General features: G+C 41.9%; 1 protein-coding gene across 4 annotated transcripts in view; it reads right to left on the bottom strand.

The window, feature by feature from the left end:
- The window catches only part of vav2 (vav 2 guanine nucleotide exchange factor), a 201,009-nt gene extending 184,258 nt beyond the window's left edge, over positions 1-16,751 (bottom strand). For all 4 annotated transcript variants that reach the window (XM_080046269.1, XM_080046271.1, XM_080046270.1 and 1 more), the window contains exon 1: positions 15,637-16,751. In XM_080046269.1, the coding sequence (XP_079902395.1) occupies positions 15,637-15,840 (204 nt within the window). In that variant the 5' untranslated portion in view covers positions 15,841-16,751. The remainder of the gene's footprint in view (positions 1-15,636) is intronic.
- Positions 16,752-24,082: the final 7,331 nt, after the last annotated feature.

Here is a 24,082-nt window from a genome sequence, read left to right as displayed (position 1 = left end):
AAATCAAAAACTTGAAATGTTGTGAGAGACAGTTGCACAATTCAGGAATGATACACCGATGAGAGATACCAGCCCCTCACAACAGTGCTGTATGACTGTGTAGACTAAACAACCACATAACGGTTCTGGGGTATTAGTGTCAGTGTTGCGAAAATCCTAAAATCCGACTTAGTCATAAAATAATATGTACAATCTAAGGAAAAGTCCCATTGTGTGTGTTCTGTTTCCCTGCAGGCTTTTTTCTCTTTTCCTCCCCGAAGCCTTCCCCCGCTGCCAGAAAGGAATTCTTGAACAAGATAATTCAGCAAGATAACTTCCAAAAAGCACATTAAAAGGAAGCAAAAAGGAGGATTCCGTGGCCTTTTGTTAACAGTGACAATTACAACTCTATTAGTATGCCAGATGTCAGCTCATTTCAGACGCATTAATAGAAAAATGTAGAATTCAAAAGGGTTCAGATGGGGGGCTGGCTTTGAGTGCAAATTAGTGTGTGTTTAAGACTGACAAGGTGCTTTTGTTCTCTGTATCGGGATAGTGCAGCGGTTATAGAGGGGCCGACCTTCAACTGAGCAACTTGGGTTTTAGTCTTCTGCTGACGAGCCTCTGCCCTGCCAAGGTGTCCTTGAGCCAGATCCCCAAAGCTGCTGGAGGTGTGCTATTTTCAACAAGTTAGCAGCATCACATTACGACGGGGATTATTTCCCCAAGTCAGTTGATAAATTCTATGTGTGGGAACCTGGTTTGAATCCAACAACGAACAGAGCTGAATTCAGACAGGCCCATGTTTTATAACTGTACAGTGTACAAGTGCTACAGAAAGACAAGTTAATGAGTTGTTCAGAACATTGATCTGTTATGATTACGATGCACCTGTTCCCTTTAGAGAAAATAAAAAAATCGGATGAACATATAGCAAATAACTGCTGGTTACAGCTTTAGTAATATATTGAGAGGATCTTTATTATGTCATAATGCAATACAATACTTTGACCTTTCTTAATTGCTGACCAGACTATATAAGGGAGTATACAATAAAACTCTAAGCACTATCATCTTAGTATATCCCTAGAATGAAAGAAAATGATTGAGTGCCCTAAATTGTATACCGAAAATGTTATTCTATAAGTGTATTCGAAAACAATAGCGACAAAAGCACAGCGGCACGTGTGAAAGATACTGTAACAAAACACACACTCCGATTGGGGAAAGAGGGTTTAAATTACTGATCCCAGTGCAGCGCAAGCCAGAGCAAAAGGGTGGAGCAGGAGGAAATGATCTCTTCCACCCTCGGTAACCCGCGGCACACCGTTCCACTTTGTTTGCATGATTAACAAGAGGCTGAGCCGTGCAGGGGATCAATACACCCTGGCCCTCTTTATGGGCCTGAGTGTAACACTGTAACCCTACCTCTGTGCCCTTCCTAGTCCACAGCCAATTATGTGATTTGATCAATAGCCGTCAGTAATGGGATATTGGTGCTTGGTGTGTGTGTGTGTGTGTGGGGGGGGGAGGGAGGAGGGGGGGGGGGGTGGGTGGGGTGATTATGTGGCAAAAAGGGCCCTGTAATATCCATGGCTAAAGCAACCTATGAAAAAACACTAACTATACTTAGCGGCCACCGGGGCGTTACATCACGGGGGGGCGCATAATATCTCTTTCATTTAGCAGAGAGATAGAGCAAATATAAAGCTGTTTATCTATCTCCCAGAAAAAGGCCTGCTAATGTATTAGCGTGTGTGTGTGTGTGTGTGTGTGTGTGTGTGTGTGTGTGTGTGTGTGTGTGTGTGTGTGTGTGTGTGTGTGTGTGTGTGTGTGTGTGTGTGTGTGTGTGTGTGTGTGTGTGTGTGTGTGTGTGTGTGTGTGTGTGTGTGTGTGTGTGTGTGTGTTGGAGGTGTCTGCATGGGGGGGAGGGGAGGATGGGAACTGCAGTGCCTCTCCCTGGAGCAAAATCCAGATCCTAATCTGTTCTCTCTACCACAGGAAGCAGCCACAATCAGTCTACAACCACAACAACTTGAATTGGAGTCCCAGCAACAGCACTGTTCTGACAAACAGCTCAACATTAGCCCCTGTTCTGACCTACCGTTTGTCCCTTAAAGTGGAAGGCAGCTCCTGATTGGTTCATGTAGTCGTCAGCCTCAACGGACATAAAGTAGGGATGGCCCAGTCTGACTGCAGGCTAGATTGACGACTACATGAGCCAATCAGAATCTGCCTTCAACCGAGGGACGAACGTTAAGGTCTGAACACAGGCTCTGATTGGCCCAGTCATTTTTCGACCGGACTCCTCCTCCACGAAGATTAGAGAAATGCTAGACTGATTTGTGGGAGGGAAACAAATGTGAGGCTGGTCTCTCTAGGCTAGCTCAACATGTGACAGGCCGAGTGTCATTACAGACGGCCGAGGATGAAGACAGATGCTTGCCAAGACCTTGAAAGGAGCACTGGCAGCTAATCAAAAAACTGAAGAGTCGAAATCAAGTTAAAAGAGACAGAGTGTGGGGGGTTAGAGAGAGAGAGAGAGTGAGAGAGAGAGAGAGAGAGAGAGAGAAAGGTCTTCTGTGCTCTGGTTTGAGAAGAACTGCAGGGGAGACATTGGGCCATCTGGCTCACCACTACAGTAATGGCACAGTGGCCTCCCTCCTCTTTTTTTTCATCTCTCCGTGGAGCCATGGCGCCCAGCAGATCATCGTTGGCTGGCTCTGGAAAGATGCACGCGCCATTCCCCTACATGCACCAACGCTAATCACCCCCAACAACCACACATGCAGATGGAGCCAAATCAGACGGTGTCCATAAGGCCCTGTGATCTCTTTGTCCATCTCTAGTGGAATGGCTAAAACTCGGCGGCAGCATGTTGCCATGGTGGATGGGTTTCATCAAAGTGGAATGTGTCCCCAGAGGTTATAGTACTACTGGGTGAGATAATTATGAGAGGATGCCAACAGAAGGATCCCAGTCAGTCGCCATTGGATGTTTTCACACATGCAAGAATGTACGATTCTGCCCCGAACGTTCTATAAAAAACAATGAACGTTGCCATGGAGACTGTTTGATACGGCCACGCCCACACAGTCCTATCAAACGGTCTCGACAGTAAAAAAAAACATTTTTTTTTTCCCACTGAGATTTACAATATTTATGAACATTTAATTTCAATCATATTTTCGTAAAAACCTTTTGAGACACCCGACTTTGTTATCCTTTTTAGACCAGGTTTTTCCAGAGGCTTTAACATTGAAACGCTCTCTGCTAGGTTTGCCATAAGCTCCCCTTTGTACATGATATCGCCTAGATTCTCCCTCTGGCTGTGAAAGATGAGGTCAACCATCGGAGTTCCCCCGCAGAAACAGCGTGCTCTCATTTCAGAATCGCAGCGTTTCCCCCCCGAGGAATGCCAGAGAAGAGGAAGAAATAGGAGAGGCGGATGAATGTCTTGAAGGCTTTAGGTGCAGAGAGCTTCCTTCAATACACACCATAAACTGCACGCCTCTGCTTTTCTCTACAGACTATCTGAGTCATGTTCAACTGTAAAATACCAAAATGAAAAAAAAGAGAGGCTGAGATGATTCATAGTATTGTGTTGTAGGCTATTACAATGTGGTTTGAAGAACTTGCATCATTTCGCTGAAACACTTTCTGCTCCAGCTGTAATGTCTCTGCATTAGCCTTCTGATGGTAATGCTACCAAAGCTAGTTAGCGTTATGTAAATGTTTAAATAATTCAAACCTCATCACTAGACAGCAGTGAAACTGTCATTTTTTTCTTGCATGGAAGCAAATACATGTATTCCCCTCCCATGCTGATTCAGTACATGCTGCTAATCTTTTCAAATTACAGCTGAACCGATGTAGCATGTTTGAGGCCGATACCAATGTTGCTATTTAGGTATAGTTATATAATGTATATATATATATATATAATATTAATTTTTTAACAATTGTGACCAATGTATAGAGCCAGGCATTTTACAGTTACAAAACTTATTTTCGCAACACTGCTGTACAAACTGTAGAATGCTGACAAGGTTCAGAAATGTATCTTTAGCATTTCTGTACTTTGATTTCCTGTCATTTATGGGTTGACATACGCCAACTCTATATACAGTATACATCTAAAGATATAGGCTATCTCTAGCGAGTTAACATCAGCAAAGTATACTGGCCTGGCTGATTTCCCATACACAGACACAAAATCATCCATACTCTTGAATTTGCTATAGCGATATGGCTTGTAAGCTACCCTCCCCGGTGGACAAGCTCTAGCATTTCATTTTGAACTTCAGTTTTTTTTTATTTATGATGTCCAAAATCTTTGTAAGGACCATACACCTCAAAATAGGAAGGTATGAGACAAGCAATTTTTTAAGACTTAGGAGGCTTTTCCTTTGTGCAAACAAGCTGACTTTCCAAATGCCCTTGCCAACTTGTGAAAACAGGCCAATGTATTATTGATTTACTCAGGTCTCTGTGAGTGCCCTGTGCAGAGGCATATTAAATAAATGTCAGATGATAATAAAGATCTGATATTAAAATTCCTCCAAACTCCCTTCCATCCACAACTTTTTTCAGTGTATTAGTCCTACTGTGAATCAAAAACTATAGCCTTGATATTAACCGTGGTTCACATCTCTACAATGCATGCACTGGTAATATTAGACATTTCAAATCAAAATACCCAACCATTGACTGTTCTGTGACAGCCTGCCCTGCCCATGATTGCCACATTACAGTCCGCATGGCCCACATTCAGACCATTTGGACTCTTCATGTTTGGGTGGCTTGGGTAAGCTGTGCACCAATCAAGGCTTGGGCTTTTTAAACTGCATTTAATAGACTTAAAGTCGGCAGTTGAGCTCTAAGAACTATATTATTTAGCATTTAATCGTTATAATTCAGTGATTATTAAATAATGTCTTGCATGCAGTAATTAATAAAACCAGGCTGAAGTCTACTTTACATCCTTTCTTTAAATATTGACTTATTCTCTTCTGGGTTTTAAGTATTTGCATTGTGTGTGAAATGTGTGGTGGCTGCGGTTTGTGTTACATGCAGCACATGCAGATGTGTCAATCATTTAGTGTATATGTCAAAAAGAAAGAGAAGTCAAAATAATCAAATGAATGGGGGGGTGGGGGGGGTTGGGGGCGTCACTTCCGGTTTCTGTGTCCCACTAGACCATCAGCAGGTCTGCACCAGTGTTATGTGTGACCGTTCATCGGCTCTTAATGAATATCGACCTCAACTATGTGATTAATTCAACTGCCGCATTACACAACGCGTACTTACCTGTTTATTTCCTATTTATGTCTGTGCTTTGCATTATTTTATCCCGTGAGAAACCCCAGGAGATGTGTATGCCTTAAAGCCGCCTCGTATTTACATAATAGCATGAGAGCATATAGCAGACTGTGAGATGTAACGGCGTGAAATGAATTGTGTAGAATAGCTGAAACCATACATTCTGACGTGTAGCGGCAAAACCTATCCATCTGAAAGGAATATTTTTTTCTCTCTCACATCTCACAGCTCACTTCTCCTCGTCTTCTCGCACATTTTGAAATCAATAATGAAACAGCGTGCATTGCATTGTGTGTGGCAAGAAAAACAGATTGGAATGCGCAAGAAAGTGAAAAGGCAATGAAGTATAAAGTCCGACATAATATCAATTTAATTCAAGGAACAGAGTATGCCGCAGGGGAGATTTCCTTATCACTTTGCAGCCTAGTAGTACAGAAAGAAAGAAAAGGAACCAGGATGTAAAAAGGCTGAATTTGCCTAAATTATACATTGAACTTTACTCCCAGGCCCAGCACATTAACTCCTTTTTTTTTTGGAAAGTGCTTTTAAGAAGGCACTTGTCTGATCTTATCTTGTCACTCATTAGACACTGAGGAATCTTTTTCAACTCCATGGGCCAGTCACTGACAAATTTGAGATTGTTTCTACATTATTCAGTTATCAGCCAATTTAGAGGATAAGGGACATTTTTATAATAATAATAATAATAAAGCACTACAGAGATATATATAAAATATTATAAAAAAGGACGTTATATTCACTTTCATGTTCTTAGATCGTGTGAGAAACAGTAGAATTACTGTCTTGGCAAATGAGTTGTAAAAATACTTCCTTACATTTTTCCATATGCTGAATATCCGCTCGTACACTATGGAAAAACAAAGGCCACAGAGCTGAGGTGCAAAAAATACTTTTCAACACGAAAAATGACCACAGAGCCGTAAAGCCCTACTGTCAGCTGAGGCAGCTGTGCGGCCATCATCATCATCATCATCAGAAACTTACACCGCAAAAAAAACCTGTTTGCTCGATTACTGTCTCCTCGCAACTTTTAATGCATTTTTCCATACTTCTTTAGGGACTGTGATGTATTTGAGGGAAACATAGATGCATCTAGGGGAGCTAACATGTACCCACGGAAAAATGTCAAAACTTGAACCGAAGCAGCTGGTGTGGAAGCCAAAAAAAAAAAAACCTTCACTGTTTGCGTCGGTCCGTCTTATTTGTTTGTGAGGGAATATTTATTTTTAGACAGAGTGGATACCAAGACTTGCCCTTTCTTCAACTTGACAAAGTTCAACCTCCTTCCTGCTGCAAGGCATCCGCTCAAACGGAGTGACCTTGAACAGGACACTGCATTCCTACCAGCTCTGCACTCGGCTGCAATACATTACCTGGGTGTTAAAATCACTGCAGTAGAGATGAATGCATTGCTTTTTCCTCTGATATCCCCCCTGGGATTTAAGGAATATAGGATTTATTCATTAATCTTTACAACGTGGGATTTATATTCCTAGCTTTGGCCATTATTCCCATTGGGTATTATGACACCATACAGTCAAAGGTTAACCCTAACCCAAAATCTGTGAACAAATCAGATATCTGTAAGTACTGTGTGCTGAAAAAAAATCCACTGTTAATACCGCACCACCTTTGTTTATGTACCTGTTTACAGAGCCTAGGCTGAGTTTTAACACCAGATACTTTTTCCAGTGCACACACAGTATACAAGTAGCGGATCGTCAAGAAATATTCACTGATTATGAAAAAAGGGATATTGACAGCAAACATTATCCATAATTGCTGACTCCACCTTTAAATAAAACAAACTGCCACTGAATTGTTCACAAGTCCCTGTGAAAGACCTACTCCTTGCCAAGGGACACTGGCAGGTTAAGACAAAGGCTATTTCCACTCCCCTCAGGGAATGACACTTTATTTAATAGGCCACTTGTTGAAATGTCAGCGGCACACAAGCCACACGAATATCAAAAGTTACACTAAAAATGATGAAATGTCACGACGTTAGAAGTAGGCTTAGCTCCTACAAAAAGGTTAGTAAACCCTTGGCCCTATAGACCCCATTCACCCATTCCCTCCTTGTCAATCCCATTAGCTTCCAGTGGCACCGTCCCGTCTCAGCTGTGCAGCCCCGGACGTGTCCCTAACGAGCTTCCATTAGGGGTATTACCTGCATCCGGGCGGGCGCTGAGGTCACCGGGTCAACAGTAGACCAAACGCTGAGATTAAATTACCCCTGAGGGACGTGTGGGTGGGTGGGTTGGTGTGTCTACAGTAGCCTAGTAGAGGGCCCTCCCCCTCCCCACACTGCTCACAAACACAGATTTCTGAATAGTAGCTACTGGGTATAGGCTGGGATTTTCCGCTTCATATACACGCTCTGATCTCATTTCCGACCATGGAGAACTCTTTTAAGACGGGGCTTTCGGAGGTATAAGTAAGGATCATTACATTACAGACCTACAAAGGACAGTGAGGGTAGCCTATACTGGGATCGTGTGCTTGGGATCAAGACCCTATGAAACGGTGATTTGATCAGGGGTCTCCCAGTGCAGCTGTCCAGGAATAACGGTTAGCCTTTCAGAATGTATAGCCGGGCGGATCAAGCCATGCTACATGCTTGTGCAGTCAAATGACAACAGAAATGGACAAACGTGTGAAAACAGCATTCTAAAAGATAAACTTAGTGTTGAAAAAGAGTTATATTGCCGCCAGCCTTAAACCTGCAGTGTATAGAATTTTGGGTTTTATTTCCTAGCAAATTTTGTAGAAAGTAATTATAATATCCATAAGTACATTTGATTTAGTGCATAATAGCTGAAAAACATTTTTTGAATTATTTTTTTTCCCCTTAGAAAGGGTCTCATATATGTCCATATTTTGGACCAAGGCCTAGTGCCGCCATCTTGAAAGTGTCATAGTTGGAATGTCATCAGGTGCATTGTTTAAAATTTAGAATTGTTCTTGTCCTTGAAGGCCACTGTAGCTTCTGTTATTATTCTAAAGGGGTGGGGTTACCCAGGGAGTGTTGCATTCTAGAACTTTGTAGAACTTTCTTGATGATGTCATATTACACACTGCACCTTTAACACTTTGTCAGTTTTGTCAACTGAAAATAAAATATTTTAACATGCTTTTAAGAATACTTGCAACATAATACTATTCAATAAGATGACTTAGTTGTGAGAAAGGGTTAGCATTTAGTGGCAACATAATCAAAAATAGCACCTAACTGTAGCTTAGTTTTGGTTTTACAGCACATCCAGTGTATGGTTCCATCTCTATACTGTCTTGATCTATCTTGTTTCAAGCAGAAGCAGGCATCTGTTTTCAGCAAACAAGCTGTGGTAAACAGCACAGGCTCAAACACAGAACAGCAAATATTAGCAATTCTACTGAGGAAAGCTGAGGAGCTGGCAAGATAAAGAGACAAATTGTTTGTTAAAAGTTTATGGAGAGCAAACCGTGAACAAGAATACGACTGAATATTGGAATTGGCAAAAAACTGCAAAACTGCAAAGATAAGCTCACAAGCAAACATGATAACTCATAAGCTAATGTTGCTTCATGTCCACTGGTAGGCAACTTACTGCTATCAAATACACTAACCTTAATTAAAAAAGCAATTATATCTATGGCTGTGTTTATGTCAGTTTCTCTATTATTTTCTCGATGATGTTATGGTCATTTTTCCAACGTAAATCATATTTTGCCATTTAAGTGCTGTTTAAAATAAGCTTAGGTGCTGAGGGTTCTAGCCAAATTATCTGGCCAGTCAATAAATCCTCTTTTCATATGATTTATTGCAGATCTTAACGCGCCAAACCAATCCTGAGGCTCCATATACTTTTAATTGAAAACTGACAATTTTCTGCCAGAAGTTTGCAAATATGTAGCTTACCTAATTGCCTAAGTCAGGGTTGCCAACTCTCAAGCTTCTGGCATATGACACACTTTCATTCTCAATCTCCTGCCCTCACGCTGCTGAAACAGTTCTCATGCCAAAACCAACTGAACCTGTGCAGTGTTGAACCGGTTGAGTTGATTTTAAAAAATGGCAAATATTCTGCCACAAGCTATATGAGGTATTATTAGCACACTTTAAAAAATAAATAAATAAATGTATCATGTACATTAAAACCATCTCCTATTGTTTGCCAGCAGCAGCCACTATTTCTGGGGGGGGGGGGGAAGTGGACAAAGAGGAAGAATCTCAATTACAGTGAGTGGAAGCAGCAGGCTCTGTGTGAGATCTGGAGCCCTGTGGAGGCACTGAGGAGATCCAGTGGAGCTGTGGGCTCAGTCAACAATGTCTGAGCACAGGTACTGTAACATCTCACACACACACACACACACACACACACACACACACACACACACACATCACAGGCAAGTGCACAACCCCACGTACACAGAGAAACAAAAGCACAGCGGCACACACGCACACACACACACACATATATATCCGCCTGAGTCATCCCAAAGGCATTCACAACTACCTCACTAACAGGAAGAAGAAGAAGAAAGAGTGAGAAAGGCCAAGTGAAAAAAAAAACTGAACCACTGGAGAAGAACACACACAAAGGGCTTGAGAGAGGCTCAGCTCAGTCTTGTCTTTCAGACACAGCCCCAGGCACTGGCTTCTTGCTACTCACACTTTGAGCTCCTAACACCAGCGCTCATTAAAGCCTCCATTTACGACCTTGAGGTGTAGAGAGTGAAAAAGCTTTTCAAATTCTTTAAAAAAAATACAGTCAGGGATTTATTAGACCACGTGATTGAAGGTCATCTCGACAGCTTCTTTGACAGACGTAGCCTTCTTCGCCTTCTCTCCTGCCCACACCAAGGCTGAATAAATCTGAGTCCACAGTTGACATGAGAAAAAGCAGCAATTTGTAAAAAACAATGTGACACATAGAATCACATGTGAATAGCTATATCCCCCTCTGCTTCTCCTCTTTTGGTAAGCAATGTTATGTTCGCTGAGGTGTTTGTTAAGGTATATGTGTTACAGGTCGTGCATCATGTGTGTTAGAGGGGGTTGGGTGTTGTGTATGTATTGTATGTGTTTACTTATTCAGTTTTTTTTGTCCATAAGTTAAAAAAACAAACATAAAACCACTAAAATAAAAGTAAAAAAAATATATATATATGCATTTTGGGGTCTCAGAAAATACCATATTAATGGATGAGAGAGGCCAAAATGGAGAGAGGAAAATAATGCATTTAGCCTTAGCTTTTAGTGTGGAAAGTGGTCTAAGACTCTTGGTATAATGGTCCACTTGCATTTACAGCTCAGTGCTTTACTATTCACTTGATGACCAACACAATAAACGGTGCGACGTCCTCACTGTGAACTGGATGGACGCATGGATGGACATTTCTCTGTTTAGCCACTTGAATGCACATTATCAAACGTTATTTATTCAGGTCAGACTCTGCTGAGTGCTGATATTTTTTTTACAGCACCCTTCCTCATTTTTATGCCATTATAATTGACACTTTGACACCCCGCAAGTCAAGCACAAAATTTGAGTGGGTCACCTTTCAGTTTTGTTAAAGTGGGTGCTAATTTGGTTTGTGTCTTGTTCAAGGATACAGCGGCAGAACCGTTGTTGTTTTTTACTGGTAGTCCGGGAGTTTTAATAGATCAGTAACTTCATAAAAGCAAATTCTGAATTTTTTTGAATTTTTTTATTATTTATAATCATGACCTTCCTTGTGTATTCAAAGTTACAGGTATACACCCTTCCATTATACATCCTGATAACAATCACCGGGAGCTGGCTATATCCCATCATGCATAGGGGCAGAGACAGGCTAAGACACGGTCACCAAGCTTTCGCATAGCTAGACATCCACACTCACATTCACAACTGTGAGCCATTTATGGGTCCGTTCACATACATTACTTTATTTTCAACTGCAGAAAGACGACTTCAGCACCTGGAGTGAACCCATTATAATGTTTATTTTCAATTGTTTTGTCTAGGAAATATCAACACAAACATTAAAAGTCAGCATAAACTATCGTCAATCCAGCACTCAAAGCTTGTTTTACCTTTTTCTTTTGTTTTGAGGAATGAATTCTACATTTGACGTTTCATCAAACGTTAAGTCAGTTATTTTTCCGACGATGGACTTAAACATGAGGTTCCGCATTAATCATCAATGTATGAGGAGAAAAACACACAAACGCAACACAGAAAACCTCACTTTGGCATGGTAGGGGATTAGAACGCAAGACCTCATCGAGCCAAGCACAGGTACAACAAATCAAACAAACCCTTCACAATCTCCAAATATGCAAAACACATCACCATCAATCAAATCAAATCACAAATCATTGAGTTCATAGTAGAGGCACTCCATTAAAAAAAGGTTATGCACAGTGGGTGTACTCAACATGTGGCTTTAAGATCACAAAGTCAGTGACTGTTCACGTGCCAATTTATGGACACCTCCGCGCCAAAAAAATGCCTTACAGTAACCATAAGTATTGCCTCAGCGTTTGCTAGAATGACTTCCCCCTTTAGCGTTCTACGGAATTCAATGGAAGACAATAATAATGCACTGGAGCACAAACTGGGATCAATGCCAGCGTTTAAAGCATAATAGTGATTAGAGCCTGTTGGCAGCAGCAACTGGAATAGAATTATTGGGGGTAACAGGAGAAAGCGCACACACACACACACACCCCTTACTCTCTCACTAAAAAAGGCCCATTCTGATGCAGGCCACAGTGCATATTAAATTATCTTAACACCTACTCCCTGTGTGAAACACGTGGGGGGAATATACTGTGACTAACTGTTTAACAGTGAGACAGAACTCTAATTGGGAATATATCCATCAGCCTGTGTGTTAAGTGAAGCCATCGGGGTGTGTGTGTGTGTGTGTGTGTGTGTGTGTGTGTGTGTGTGTGTGTGTGTGTGTGTGTGTGTGTGTGTGTGTGTGTGTGTGTGTGTGTGTGTGTGTGTGTGTGTGTGTGTGTGTGTGTGTGTGTGTGTGTGTGTGTGTGTGTGTGTGTGTGTGTGTGTGTGTGTGTGTGTGGAGAAAAAAAAAGACATTCCGGGTCCCGCGCAAATAATGTGATCACTCGGCTTCACCTCCTTCTCATTCATTTGGGCTAAGCCGCTAGAAAATCTGTGTGCCCTGAGAGTGTGAAAGCACACGCGCGTCTGACCTTTTCCTTATCGTAAATCACCCCACCACTGTTCTGCTGCCAGGATTTTGTTTAACCCAATTTGTCACCGAGGACAGCCCCCCCCCTCCCCACACACACACACAACACACACACACACACACACACACACACACACACACACACACACCCACCCATTCCCCTCATTGCACCCTCCCAGCAGATTCACAGAGTGGGACCGGGAGTGTGCGGGATTAGTGGGCGGATCAAAGCGTGCCATCCAGACCTCTCTTTCTCTCTCTCTCTCTCTCACACCCAGTAATCATGGCAGTCAGTTAGAGCTACTGGAGCTGATAAGTCGAGGCTACTGCTGGTTACTAGGCAAAAAAGAGAGAGAGAGAGAGAGAGAGAGAGAGAGAGAGGAAGGCCACTACACTGGCAATTGCTTTCAATGATAGATTGTGTTGATTGTTTTGTTTTGTGCATATGTCTGGTACAATAGATGTTAAAAAAATAATTATCCATCACATGTTCCCAGGGCACAAATGTTACTCGACTTTCCCGTTTTGTCCCTCAAACAGTCCAAAAAGCAGTAGGTACACACGTTTTGTAAGCGGGTACAAGGTACAATATTTGCCTATAATAAACAATGATTTTTTCTTGATGTTTGTTTTATGGAGCTCCAGCTACAGGAACAATAGGTACAAGAAGTCATTTGTGCCCTCTGCAGATTACATGATAAACACACATAATAAAATAGCACCTCACTCAAAGTCCATTAACTGCTGTTGTAAATGTAACACAATCAGCCAGTTCTGTATTTCATGTGGTCTGTACTGCCCGGAATGCCAAAAGGCAAATTTCCATTTCATGCACTGTAATAAAGTTCTCTTATCTTATCTTATCAGTCTTGAGGCTGTGTGCTTTCAGATGATGTATAATTTGTCAGGGTCGTGCTCGTGCCTGCCTGCCTGCCTGCCTGCCTGCCTGCGAGTATTCAACTGGATGCCAAAGCCAAATATGAATTAAACAAACAGCGCTCTCTCAATCTTGTATTCTGCTGCTATAGTTCCTGGGTTAATCAATCATCTGAATAGTTGTCCATTAATATTCCGTTGATCCACTACTGCTGCTGCTGGACTTGGAACATTAAAAAAGGGAAAGCGAGGGATATATATTTACTAGAAAGAGGCAACCAACACCATACACCACAGTTTTAAATGTACAGACAGCGGAAAACACACACACACACACACACACACACACACACACACACACACACACACACACACACACACACACACACACACACACACACACACACACACACACACACACACACACACACACACACACACACACACACACACACACACACACACGCGTGTCGTTCACACATTGTTATGACAGAAACGGGTCACGTGAGGTGTGCCAAGAATATCAGACAAATGTGCTTGTCAGAGGGCAATTGCTGTGGTGGTGGTGATGGTGTGTGAGAGAGCTGTTTGGGCCTCTGTGGGCATTACGACAAGACTAACCCCCCCCTCCCCCTCCTCCTCCACCACACACACACACACACACACACACACACACAAACCATGATCTGCTCACACAGTGCCATCCACACACTCTCACTCCCCATACTGTAATGGAGGCTCAGCTGTGCTTAGGGGCCAGACTTCAGGCTCAATCAGAGTCAATAGAAGAAGCTTTTTTTTTTTTTCAGCAGCGTGATTTAGCTCCCCGCTGCTGCTGTGGTGGTCGAGTCAACTTCCTGTGACATCCGACACTTCCCACGTACACTGGCACTGAATACGTGATTGAGCCGAGGTGACGACTGAGCTTTATATAAGCTGAGGGGTACAAACCTCTAATCCTACCGCTATGTTGATTTAAGTTCCGTTTGAGTCCAACTATATACACCAATGCAGTAACTTGGAGTCCACAAAAAAACACAGCAAACGTTGGTTTTGACTTTTCCCTCTCCTGCTCCTTCTGCTACCAGTATATCACGCTGGTACAATTTTAAAAGGGGGCACTCAGTCAGTGATTCAGGAGAATGCTTGTTGTCAAGATCAGTTTTTGTCGAGATGAGTGAATATCTCCTCACAAATCGCTACCTTTCCATACTGTCTGTGCGCTGGGAAAAAAAACAGTGTTGATACATAGCCTAGGCTCCGTTTACAGAGCCTAGGCTGTGTATTAACAACACAAAAAACAAATTATCAGCACACAGAGTACAGATCGTGAGGGCATATTCACCGATATTGACTGTAGGGGATTTTGATGAGAAGCATTCTCCAGAATCACTGACTCCACCTTTGTAAGCAATCATCAGATTTTTCATTTAAACAGCCACCATCATGCAGGTGATAGGTACCACACCCCACATTGCTTGCTACTCCAGAAAAGGTTGACAAAGGCTAAGGAACTGAGAACTGTTTGAAATGATTCTACCTAAAGGGTTTACTTTCTCGTCTTTCAGGATATTAATAGTATTTCTGCTCCCTTCCACTCAGAACAGGACTGACTGGATAGGACCCAATTAGCACCCTTTAATCTGAAGCAAATGTGATAATGTTCTATATAGCTGTCAGTGCACATGAACTACATATTCATTTCATTAACACATTTTAATATTCCCTGATAACCTGGCAGGGAGCAATCTGAGAAAGGTTGCACTGCAAAAGGTGCACATGTGTGAACAGAAATCAGGTGTTCATTGAATTATATTTGACTTGTGTGAAAAATTCAGGTGTTGCACATGGTGTTCCTTCCCATGTGCAAACCTGAACGGGCCATTCATGTGTGAAAGCCTAGTGTACTAAAAATATATGTAAAAAAAAAAACTGCTGTTTTATCAGATGTAGACTACTGCTAGTGTATGGGCTTGTTGTGACAGGAAAATAGTGTGGTTACAAATATGTGGAACAAGTGGGAAAATCTCAGGAATGAAAATAAAAATGTCATTCCGCTTTCCCAAACAATCAAAGCAATTCATGGAACATGACAGTAGCCTGGTGTGAATGACAAGCAGAGCAGTGTGCACTGTGTGTGTGCAGCATGCATAGTGACACAGCCCACAGGACATCAAGCCTGGAGGTATAAATCAAACAACCTGTCATGTGTGTTTTGGTTTGAAGTTTACACCGAGGGGGCCAACGACTCACCTGTGACATCTGGGGTCTGAAATTGATCTCCTTCAGGTCCACTGATCCGGGCGAGAGGTTGTGCAACATCTGGCACAGTAGCACGCCGTCTCGCAGGGCCTGTGCCAAGTCGAAGACGGCCGCCGAGGGCCACACGACCCGGTGGTTGGGGGGCAGGACCTTGCAGTCTATCAACCAGCGCCCGCATTGTCTCCACTCCTCCATGGCGAGCTCCACGAGACTATCCACGCTAAAGCAGAAAACCGAGTCCAAAGAAACTGCTTCACAGCCCGGCTTAGAGCGGGCGGTTCACAGCGCACAAGCTTGGCAAGCCACACTGTACGGTCGCTTCCCTATTATACCTGCAGCCGGATGTCTTACTCATTCAATAACAGCTAGGCAAATCAGGCTATTTCACAACGGTGTATTGATCACTGTCTATCCCCATCCCGGGCGCATGTCAAATCTGCTGTCTCCACAATAACGTGGAAGTGATGAAGGCTTGTTTGGGAAAGACTCAAATAATAATAACAGCGTTTCAATAGATCCAGATCGGAGGAGGAGGACGGCAGCGATGTGAGCGGAAAACACAGGCGTGCTATGGGAATTTTCTTCTCTTCATTCTCAAAAAGTTTCATCAGCATATCCAATCCCAAAAAAAAAGAGAGGCGTCTATGAAGGGTAACAATAGCGCCTAGTGAAACAGCTGGATGCAGCGGTTTGTCATGTGTCGACTTCACCATGCAGTGTCTCACATTTCAGTGAACCAAACAAGCCCTCAGCCCGACTACTAGACAGTGTACAGGAAAAGCCAGCGTTTCAAGTCAGTTCAGTCAATCAACTACCTACCGCATTTGCATTGGCATTTAGCGTTTCCACAGAAGTTACGCGTAAAACAAACAAAAAAAAGAACTCCTCGCTGTATCCAGATTGAAACAATATCAAAAGAGATAATACGCAGCTCCGTGTTTCTACAGCGCCAGGATCAACCTCGTCCCACAAGCGCTCTCTCCGGCAGCGGAAACATGTCCAGGGCAGGGGGTAGCGAACAAAAAAAATCAGTGTTTACATTTATCCGGTTACTTTGTTTGGCGCTTTTACGCACGCCCAAAATAGCGTTACGCGTGTGTACAGCCTGGCTTTTCAGTGATTGCTGCCTCGTTTCCGTTCATGTCCTCTCCCTCTCTCTCTACCTCCCTCTCTCTCTCTCTTTCTCGTCTCCCTCTCCTCGTTTCCCTTTCGGACAGAGATGTTTAGCGGTCCCAACTCGAGTGAGCTGTACAAATGTATGTGGGGGTGAAAGCGTCCGGGTTCCTTGCGTGGTGTTGAAGGTAGACGAACCAGCTGGGCACGTGCCTGATTATCGCACACGAAGGTGTGAGAGTCGGATAGTGTGCCCACACTTTGTCAAAGTGGCTCCATACTCCAAGAAAGCGAGAAACAGGGAATGTTTTTTTTTTTACTGGGAGTTGAGAATGCGCCCTCTGACGGATCAAGTGCACACTGCACGGGCTACACGAGCATTAAAGGAACAGTTCATAATAAATACAAATAAAACACAATTAAGCTAATTATCTGACTCAACTCTGTGATCTTTACTTAGTGATAGTGTTTGTTTGATTGTATGAATTAAAGATGTATTTATATAATACATTAGGCAAATGAGGCAAACAGTGACATGTCCAACAACCAATAGTTTTCAGTGAATCTGCTCACACTGAATTGGCTAATTGGGAGTATTCACACAATTATCATAAATAATGATTTAGATTTTTTTTTATTAAAGGTGCAGTCCATCGATTTTTAATATCAAAAGAAGTTTGTCATTTACAGCAAGTACTGCACAGGCCTGTTTTAAAAGTCTCTTGCAAATCCTATTACATTTCTTAATGGCTGGACTTCCCCTTTAATGTAATAATGAATCCTACCACACACACTCTCAGGTGTTCACAAAACAAATATTTTTTTTTCATTTTCAACCGGAAGTGGTTTAATAGGACAGACTGACGGCCAAGGGGAGAGAAAAAATAAACTGTTTCCAAAATGACACATGCATGGTCTTTAGCAGCAAGTACATGATAACAGTCACAACAGCATAATGGAAACACGATAGTGCCATACACATAAGAACGCATAGTATAGGCACAGTGAAAGCAAGCACTTGCGGCAAGTAGAAGACAATTATTAAGAGCAGGCTCAAAATGACAGCCTTATGGGCATATTGATTTTTAGACGACACTGCAGATTTTCCCATGAGGCCACTGCTCTAAAAGTAAAAGCGTTTTTTTTCCTAGGTCAGGTGCTGTTTAAATATAGATCACAAACTATGAGACCATTGTCATGGTGACATCACAATAATACAAATAACTTATTATTTAATCAACTGATGTGATAGTCACAACCTGAACGTAAGATTACTGTTCTGTTAAATCAGTGCGGCATAGTATCGTAAAAACACACCACATTGACCAGTACAGCTCTCCATTCTCTGCTACTGAAAAGGGAAATTGGCGTGTCATTACTTGTCCCATCATTCCTCTCATGTTTTGGTGATGCCATCTGGTCTGAGCCAACTTTGGAAGTATAGCATTTACGAAAATATCAGATTACATTGTTTGTCTTTCATGCATTCTAGCTTCCACCATCAAGATATTCATATCAACAGTGGATCAAACAACTACATGAGAAGGGTTGCTCATAGTTTCTCCGCTTGTAACTTTAATGTTAGGTTGACTCCCACGGCTCTCATCAGTACAGTGTTCAGGCAAGGCAGGTAGCTGATTATTTTAGCAATAGACTATGGAAACCCCACTAGAACTCCAAATACACTGAAACTGGTCAATGTTGTCCGAGAATACTCATTCAATCCCTGGCAACAATCAATAGCTTTTTACGATTCCTTTTTCCCCCCCTTCACTTTTCAGGGGTTTATTTTATCCTCTGTATCTTGTCACTACCCTCGTTCTTTTCCCCAATCTCCCTGATTTCTCAATGTCAGTCCTTGTTAATAAAACAATCACACCTGGTCAATTAATCACTTCATTATCATTAACATCCATATGCCACCTGTTTCTTGCTAAACCCTCTCTGTCACGTCTCATTACTTCCTCAACACAGTCATCATTGTCCCTTTCCACCTCCACATTTCCACAGGGGAACGTCACGTAATGTATTTGGCAGATTTATCTCCGGTCATAAAACAGAGCAGCTCCGGCAAAGAAGTGCAATATTCTATGGTTCTTTTTTATTTATGAAAGACGATTACTTTTTGTAAGATTGCAACCGCTGGATTTATACATGGAGACTGTGAACAAGTGGATGCAATGAAATCAACAAAATATATGTCCTGAGAAAGGGTTCAAGCAGCAATCCTTTAGCTTTCTACAGCCGACATTAGTATATATTGGCTTTTATCTACCAGTGTCAAAGGCATCTTTTTCAACAGCTTTCTATGCTGCTTTGTTCGGGAGCGACTATGAAAACATGGACTTTCACTCCGTACCAATACAGAGTACACCATGATTCGTTGGAGATGGTATATTTTAATCAATGCTTCTTCCCTCTGCATTCATCCAAAGTTTGAGCACCTCAAGAGAAGGCCCTCCCAGCTTTCGATCAATTGCTTAGCTGACATGGACTAGATTTCTACTGACAATAAGCGGATAAACTCAATTTCTCTGGTATAACCAATCTCTGTTGCCCCTATTGCCCTTCAGACCACCTCAGACTGCAGAGTAGGGGCTTCGTCTGTCCCTGTGTTCCAAATCACATGCTTTTTCTTTTCACTATACTACTAAAGAATGCTACAAAATGCAATTGGATGTAGACCTATTCTAGGACATCCAGGTATATTTGGCAAAATGCATTGGGACATCTTCAATATTTTCGTGGAATACAGCATAGTATGTGAGTCTGGGGATTGTAACACAGGGTATAATGTAGGCACCACTTATTTGCATGATGGCATACCAGCAATCTTTTCTGACTCCTATGTCCAGGAAGGACTGCTGTTCAACCATCACAAGCCTACAACAATGTCCTGTCCTGTGTTACATAGACCGTGTGGTCAAACAATTCAGGGTCTTCCAAACCCAGGTAGAAAGGTCTTACCCACAGGTTGCAGAATATATTGAAAGACATAAAGTATAAGGAATGGGCTGTGTTATACCCCAATAGAGAGCCTGTAAAATTCCAGTTGAACTTTAAGTCTTGGCTCGAACCATTCATGTTGCCTGAACAGTGGTTGGAGCGTTTTGATTTGGACCCAGTGGGACTCCCCCCCATGTCCTGCAGTTTCACACAGCTTTTCACTATGGTGGAAAGCACCGCAAGGGAGCCTGAGGCGGTGTGAGCTAGCGTTTACAGTGACTGTGTCTGCGGCCAGTCCACCTGTGTTACATGTTCTGGCTGAGTGCTGGCTGTGTATCCCCCAATTTACCTCAGGCATGGTCCCAACCTTCAAGTAGTGTGGAGTATAGGCAGACAGCTACTGTATAAGACTTGCTGTCGTTGCGAGTGGAAGCAATTTTTCAATGCAACCTGTAAGTCCCGTTGGACCACGAATAGACTCTTAATGGTTAACTAAATTATTTCCTAACTTTGACAAGGATCTTTAGTCGCGGGTGCTGGGTGAATGGCAGCTGATAATCATCATTGAAACATGCATTCTTTGATGTACAAGTGCTCCTTTGTTTGGTGTTGACATACTCAAACCAGTTCCACAGAAAGTTGAAAAGAAAGTAGCATTAGCTGAGAGTTCACGTGAAAGAGTGTTGCTTGTTCCTACGCTCGGCTCCGAAGAGAAAATACTTTAACCCTTTGACACTGACAGTTGGCTGTGATTTTACTGATGAGTGTTCACTTATGACCATATGTATAGAGTTGTAAAGAAATTACTGTGCTGTTAAAAGAGTAGGAAACAGGTTAAATATAGTATGTCAATCATGCATAGGCAGATAACTGAAGGTCAGAACATTTCAACCAGATTGCTGCTGGAATTTCCTGTTATGACTTTTTCTATTTCATCCGGAAAAAAACACACATGTAAACACGAGGAAATGGGGGACATCTATAATCTAAAAGTAACAGGAATGAGTCATGTCCCAAAGGTTACAGAAGCAGGGTTACGACTTGGTTGCCCTATAGCTGATCTCTGGTGATAGTGCCGGGGAGGGGGCGTATGATCCTGGGCGGCTCCCAGAAGGGAATATATGTATATTATATGCTGTATGTATGGGAATGTGATAAAGTGCAGTGCCGCAGAATAACATGGTCAGCGATTTTCTCTTCTTGGATAAGTAATGGTTTTACAAAAGATTACCCAGGCACCATATATTTAGTTACAAATTGAGCGTATTAAAAAAGGGGATCAGCTAATTTGCAATTAAGATACTTGGTTATATGTCACATTAGCATAAATCGTTCAGTGAACAAGAAGTGCATACATGTGCAATTCACGCTACACGACTCGATTTAGACTGACATTGGGAGGACACTTTCACAAAGTCTCTCTTTTTTTCCCCCCTGAATGCATTTTTCTACATGGCGATGAAAAGAAAATGAAAACCAAAGATCCATTAATCAAAGCAAACCTCAGTCCCATGAGACATTTAGGAAGAATTGCACATTGTGTGTTCTTTTTTAACACTGCATACATACATGCGTGGTGAGTAATGGCCAAAGTGGCAGAAATGACTAGTTGTCATTGAAGTAGTGGCACTGATCAATCATGCCCCCAAGGTTGCTGGAGGGGAGTGGCGTGTACCATGTGGCATGATGGGAATGCACGTCGCAATGAGTGTGAGTCTCCCTGCAACATGCACCATGCACAGTGTGTGAAGACAGAAAGAAAAATAGGTGTACATGATGAATGGCCCCACAGTGTGCACGCAGTCGGGGCTTCCTCTTTTCCTCTCACAGCACCAATGTTATGATTCATTTGACACTGTTTTATAAAAAGGGCAGTACGCTCAGGGACTTGGAATGTGTCTTATCTTTTATAGTAGTAGTTTAGTTTTCTCTTAAAGGTAGAGTCAGCGGTTCTGGAGTGCGCTTGTTGTCAAAATCACTTTTTGTCAAAATCAGTGAACATCTCCTCACGATCCGCAACCTGGAAACACACTCGAAACACACACACAGTATGCATACTCTGTGTGTGTTTCGAGTTTTTACACACCGCTAAGCCTAGGCTTTGTATTAACATTACATTTGTTTTCAGTGCACGTACAGTAAGACCAGGTTCAGAGGAGGCTCACTGATTTTGACAAAAAAGGGATTTTGACAACATTTGCCGGAATCACTGACTCCTCCTTTCAGAAAAGTGACTTCATTGAAACATGTATTGCATAATATAAAATAATTCATTCCAATTGCAATATTTGCTTCTATACAAAAAGTGAAACCATGAGAACTAACCATAGCACAGATGATGGTGCATGATAGCCATCTGCTGGTAGATTACTGTATTGCAAGCAGCCACAGACGCAGATATCCAGCTGTGCATTCTACTTTACTCTGTTCCAAATATGAGCCGGTGATTCACCACAACCATCATCTCATAGAAAACAACACTGACTACAACACATCCCCAGGGCTTTCAGGCCCCTGTTGAAGGAAGTTAAACACTGAGGTCTGCTGGAGCGTAAGCTGGTGGAGCAGCCAGCTGTTTGGACCGGTCAGCTCTGGCTGTGTGCCACTTTCAGCTGAGCAGTTGGCACGGCGAGCTGGAGGTGGACTAAATGGTTCAGGCAGGCAAGAGGGCTGTCTCTCACTGTTTGTGTCAAAAAGAACACACATTTTAAGGGTATTTCACATCTATTATGTTTAAAACATCACACGGTAACCTTTGGGCTTTTACCTTTTTTAACAAAAACAAAACCTATACATAAGAGCCTCATGTTAAAGGTGCACTATGCACTTTCAGGGGAGGGGGATTTATTTACATTTGCAGAGCCTGCAGTTAGCGTAAAAGAAATGTTTTTCTCTACATGTAATTCGTAGTATTGAAAAATCCTAGCATCATACATCAAAACAAAATTATTTCGGGGCGTCTGTAGCCAAACATATGACTAGAATATGTTTGTAAACAAAAGTGTGGGCCCTGCTTCAATAAACAACAGCAACAGTGAAACAGTTACTTTCCAGGTAGCTTTCTCATTTCAAACAGTGTTCCAGGGATCCAATTTTCCTGCGAGGAAAGTTTGTTTATTCAGTTGTGAGAACATACCTTAGAAAATGTTCACTTCTATGACACACTCAAAGTGACATAGTGCACCCTATAATAATAATAGGATCTTATCCTAAGAGGTTTAGAAACATGACTTATTGTAATAAATATGTAAAGTCCATTAGACATATACTAGCTGTTTTGAATGTCTTTATTAAGGAGTTTAGGATTTTTAAACATTATTTTCTAGTCCTCAGTAGTTGACCATTTTCATTTCAATACTGAAAATAAAAAGATTTAATTGCTTAGACTTGAAGGAGACGTTAGGCAATATATCATTTATTTTCTTAGTCATAATTGTGTTGCATGGTAACGTGGTTATGAGAGCAGTCTGATTTCATAAGGTCTGCACTGCATAACCAAGTAACACAAATACAGGTGAAATAAGACTTAAGACTCACTTTGTTGGTGTATTTCGATTTTTAAGTCTCTGTGAATTGAATGGAGCAACATGAGAAAGTGAGACCTTCAAAGTGCTATAGCTGATAAGCAAGCTTTTCAATGGAGGCGACTTGCTAAGTGAAATGTGACACCTTTTGGGAGTCTGGGGGGAAAAAACTCCTTAACACCTTAACAATAAGTACTTCCAAAGCTTGATCTAGACCCGACTCTGGCGATACATTTGAGAAAAGTTGTTGGAAAGGTCATTTAAAACAGTCCACTTATTTTTTCTGATAAAAAAGTTCATTTTTAATATTAAATATTGTAGGATGAATGTTATAGAAATACCATTTCTAAAATCGTAAATCTAAGTAAATGGTTTATGTTTGTTATGAATGCTGTAGCTTTAACAGCAGAGCCATCATACAGCCTCGATTGCACAGGCAGTGTGTGAACTCTTTAGCCGTATACATTTCCACACTTGACCACCCAATCCTGAAAAGCCTTAACACAATAACCAGTTGTTTTTTCCACACCAACGATAGCATTAATAGACTTTTACCTAGAATATAAATCACTGAAATGTCAAATTTAACAGACCAATACGTTTTATACAGTTAAGAATTTTGAAAAAAAGACCTGTGCTCTAATTAGAAATTTCATATGAACAAAATGACTGACTGAGACAGGATATTGGGTTTAGACTCAGATGTTATGAAATGTGGCCTATTCAGCTCTCTGTCTGATAAGAAACGCCACTGACGGATATTACAATTTACACAGTGAGTGAGTGAGTGAGTGAGAAAAAGAGCCAAACACGGAATAAAAAAAGTAACGTTTCTGAAGTTTATTTTTCCACAT

The sequence above is a fragment of the Ammodytes marinus genome, assembly GCF_949987685.1.
Source record: "Ammodytes marinus genome assembly, chromosome: 18".
Lineage (NCBI taxonomy): Eukaryota > Metazoa > Chordata > Actinopteri > Uranoscopiformes > Ammodytidae > Ammodytes > Ammodytes marinus.
This window is presented reverse-complemented; position numbering and strand designations above follow the sequence as displayed.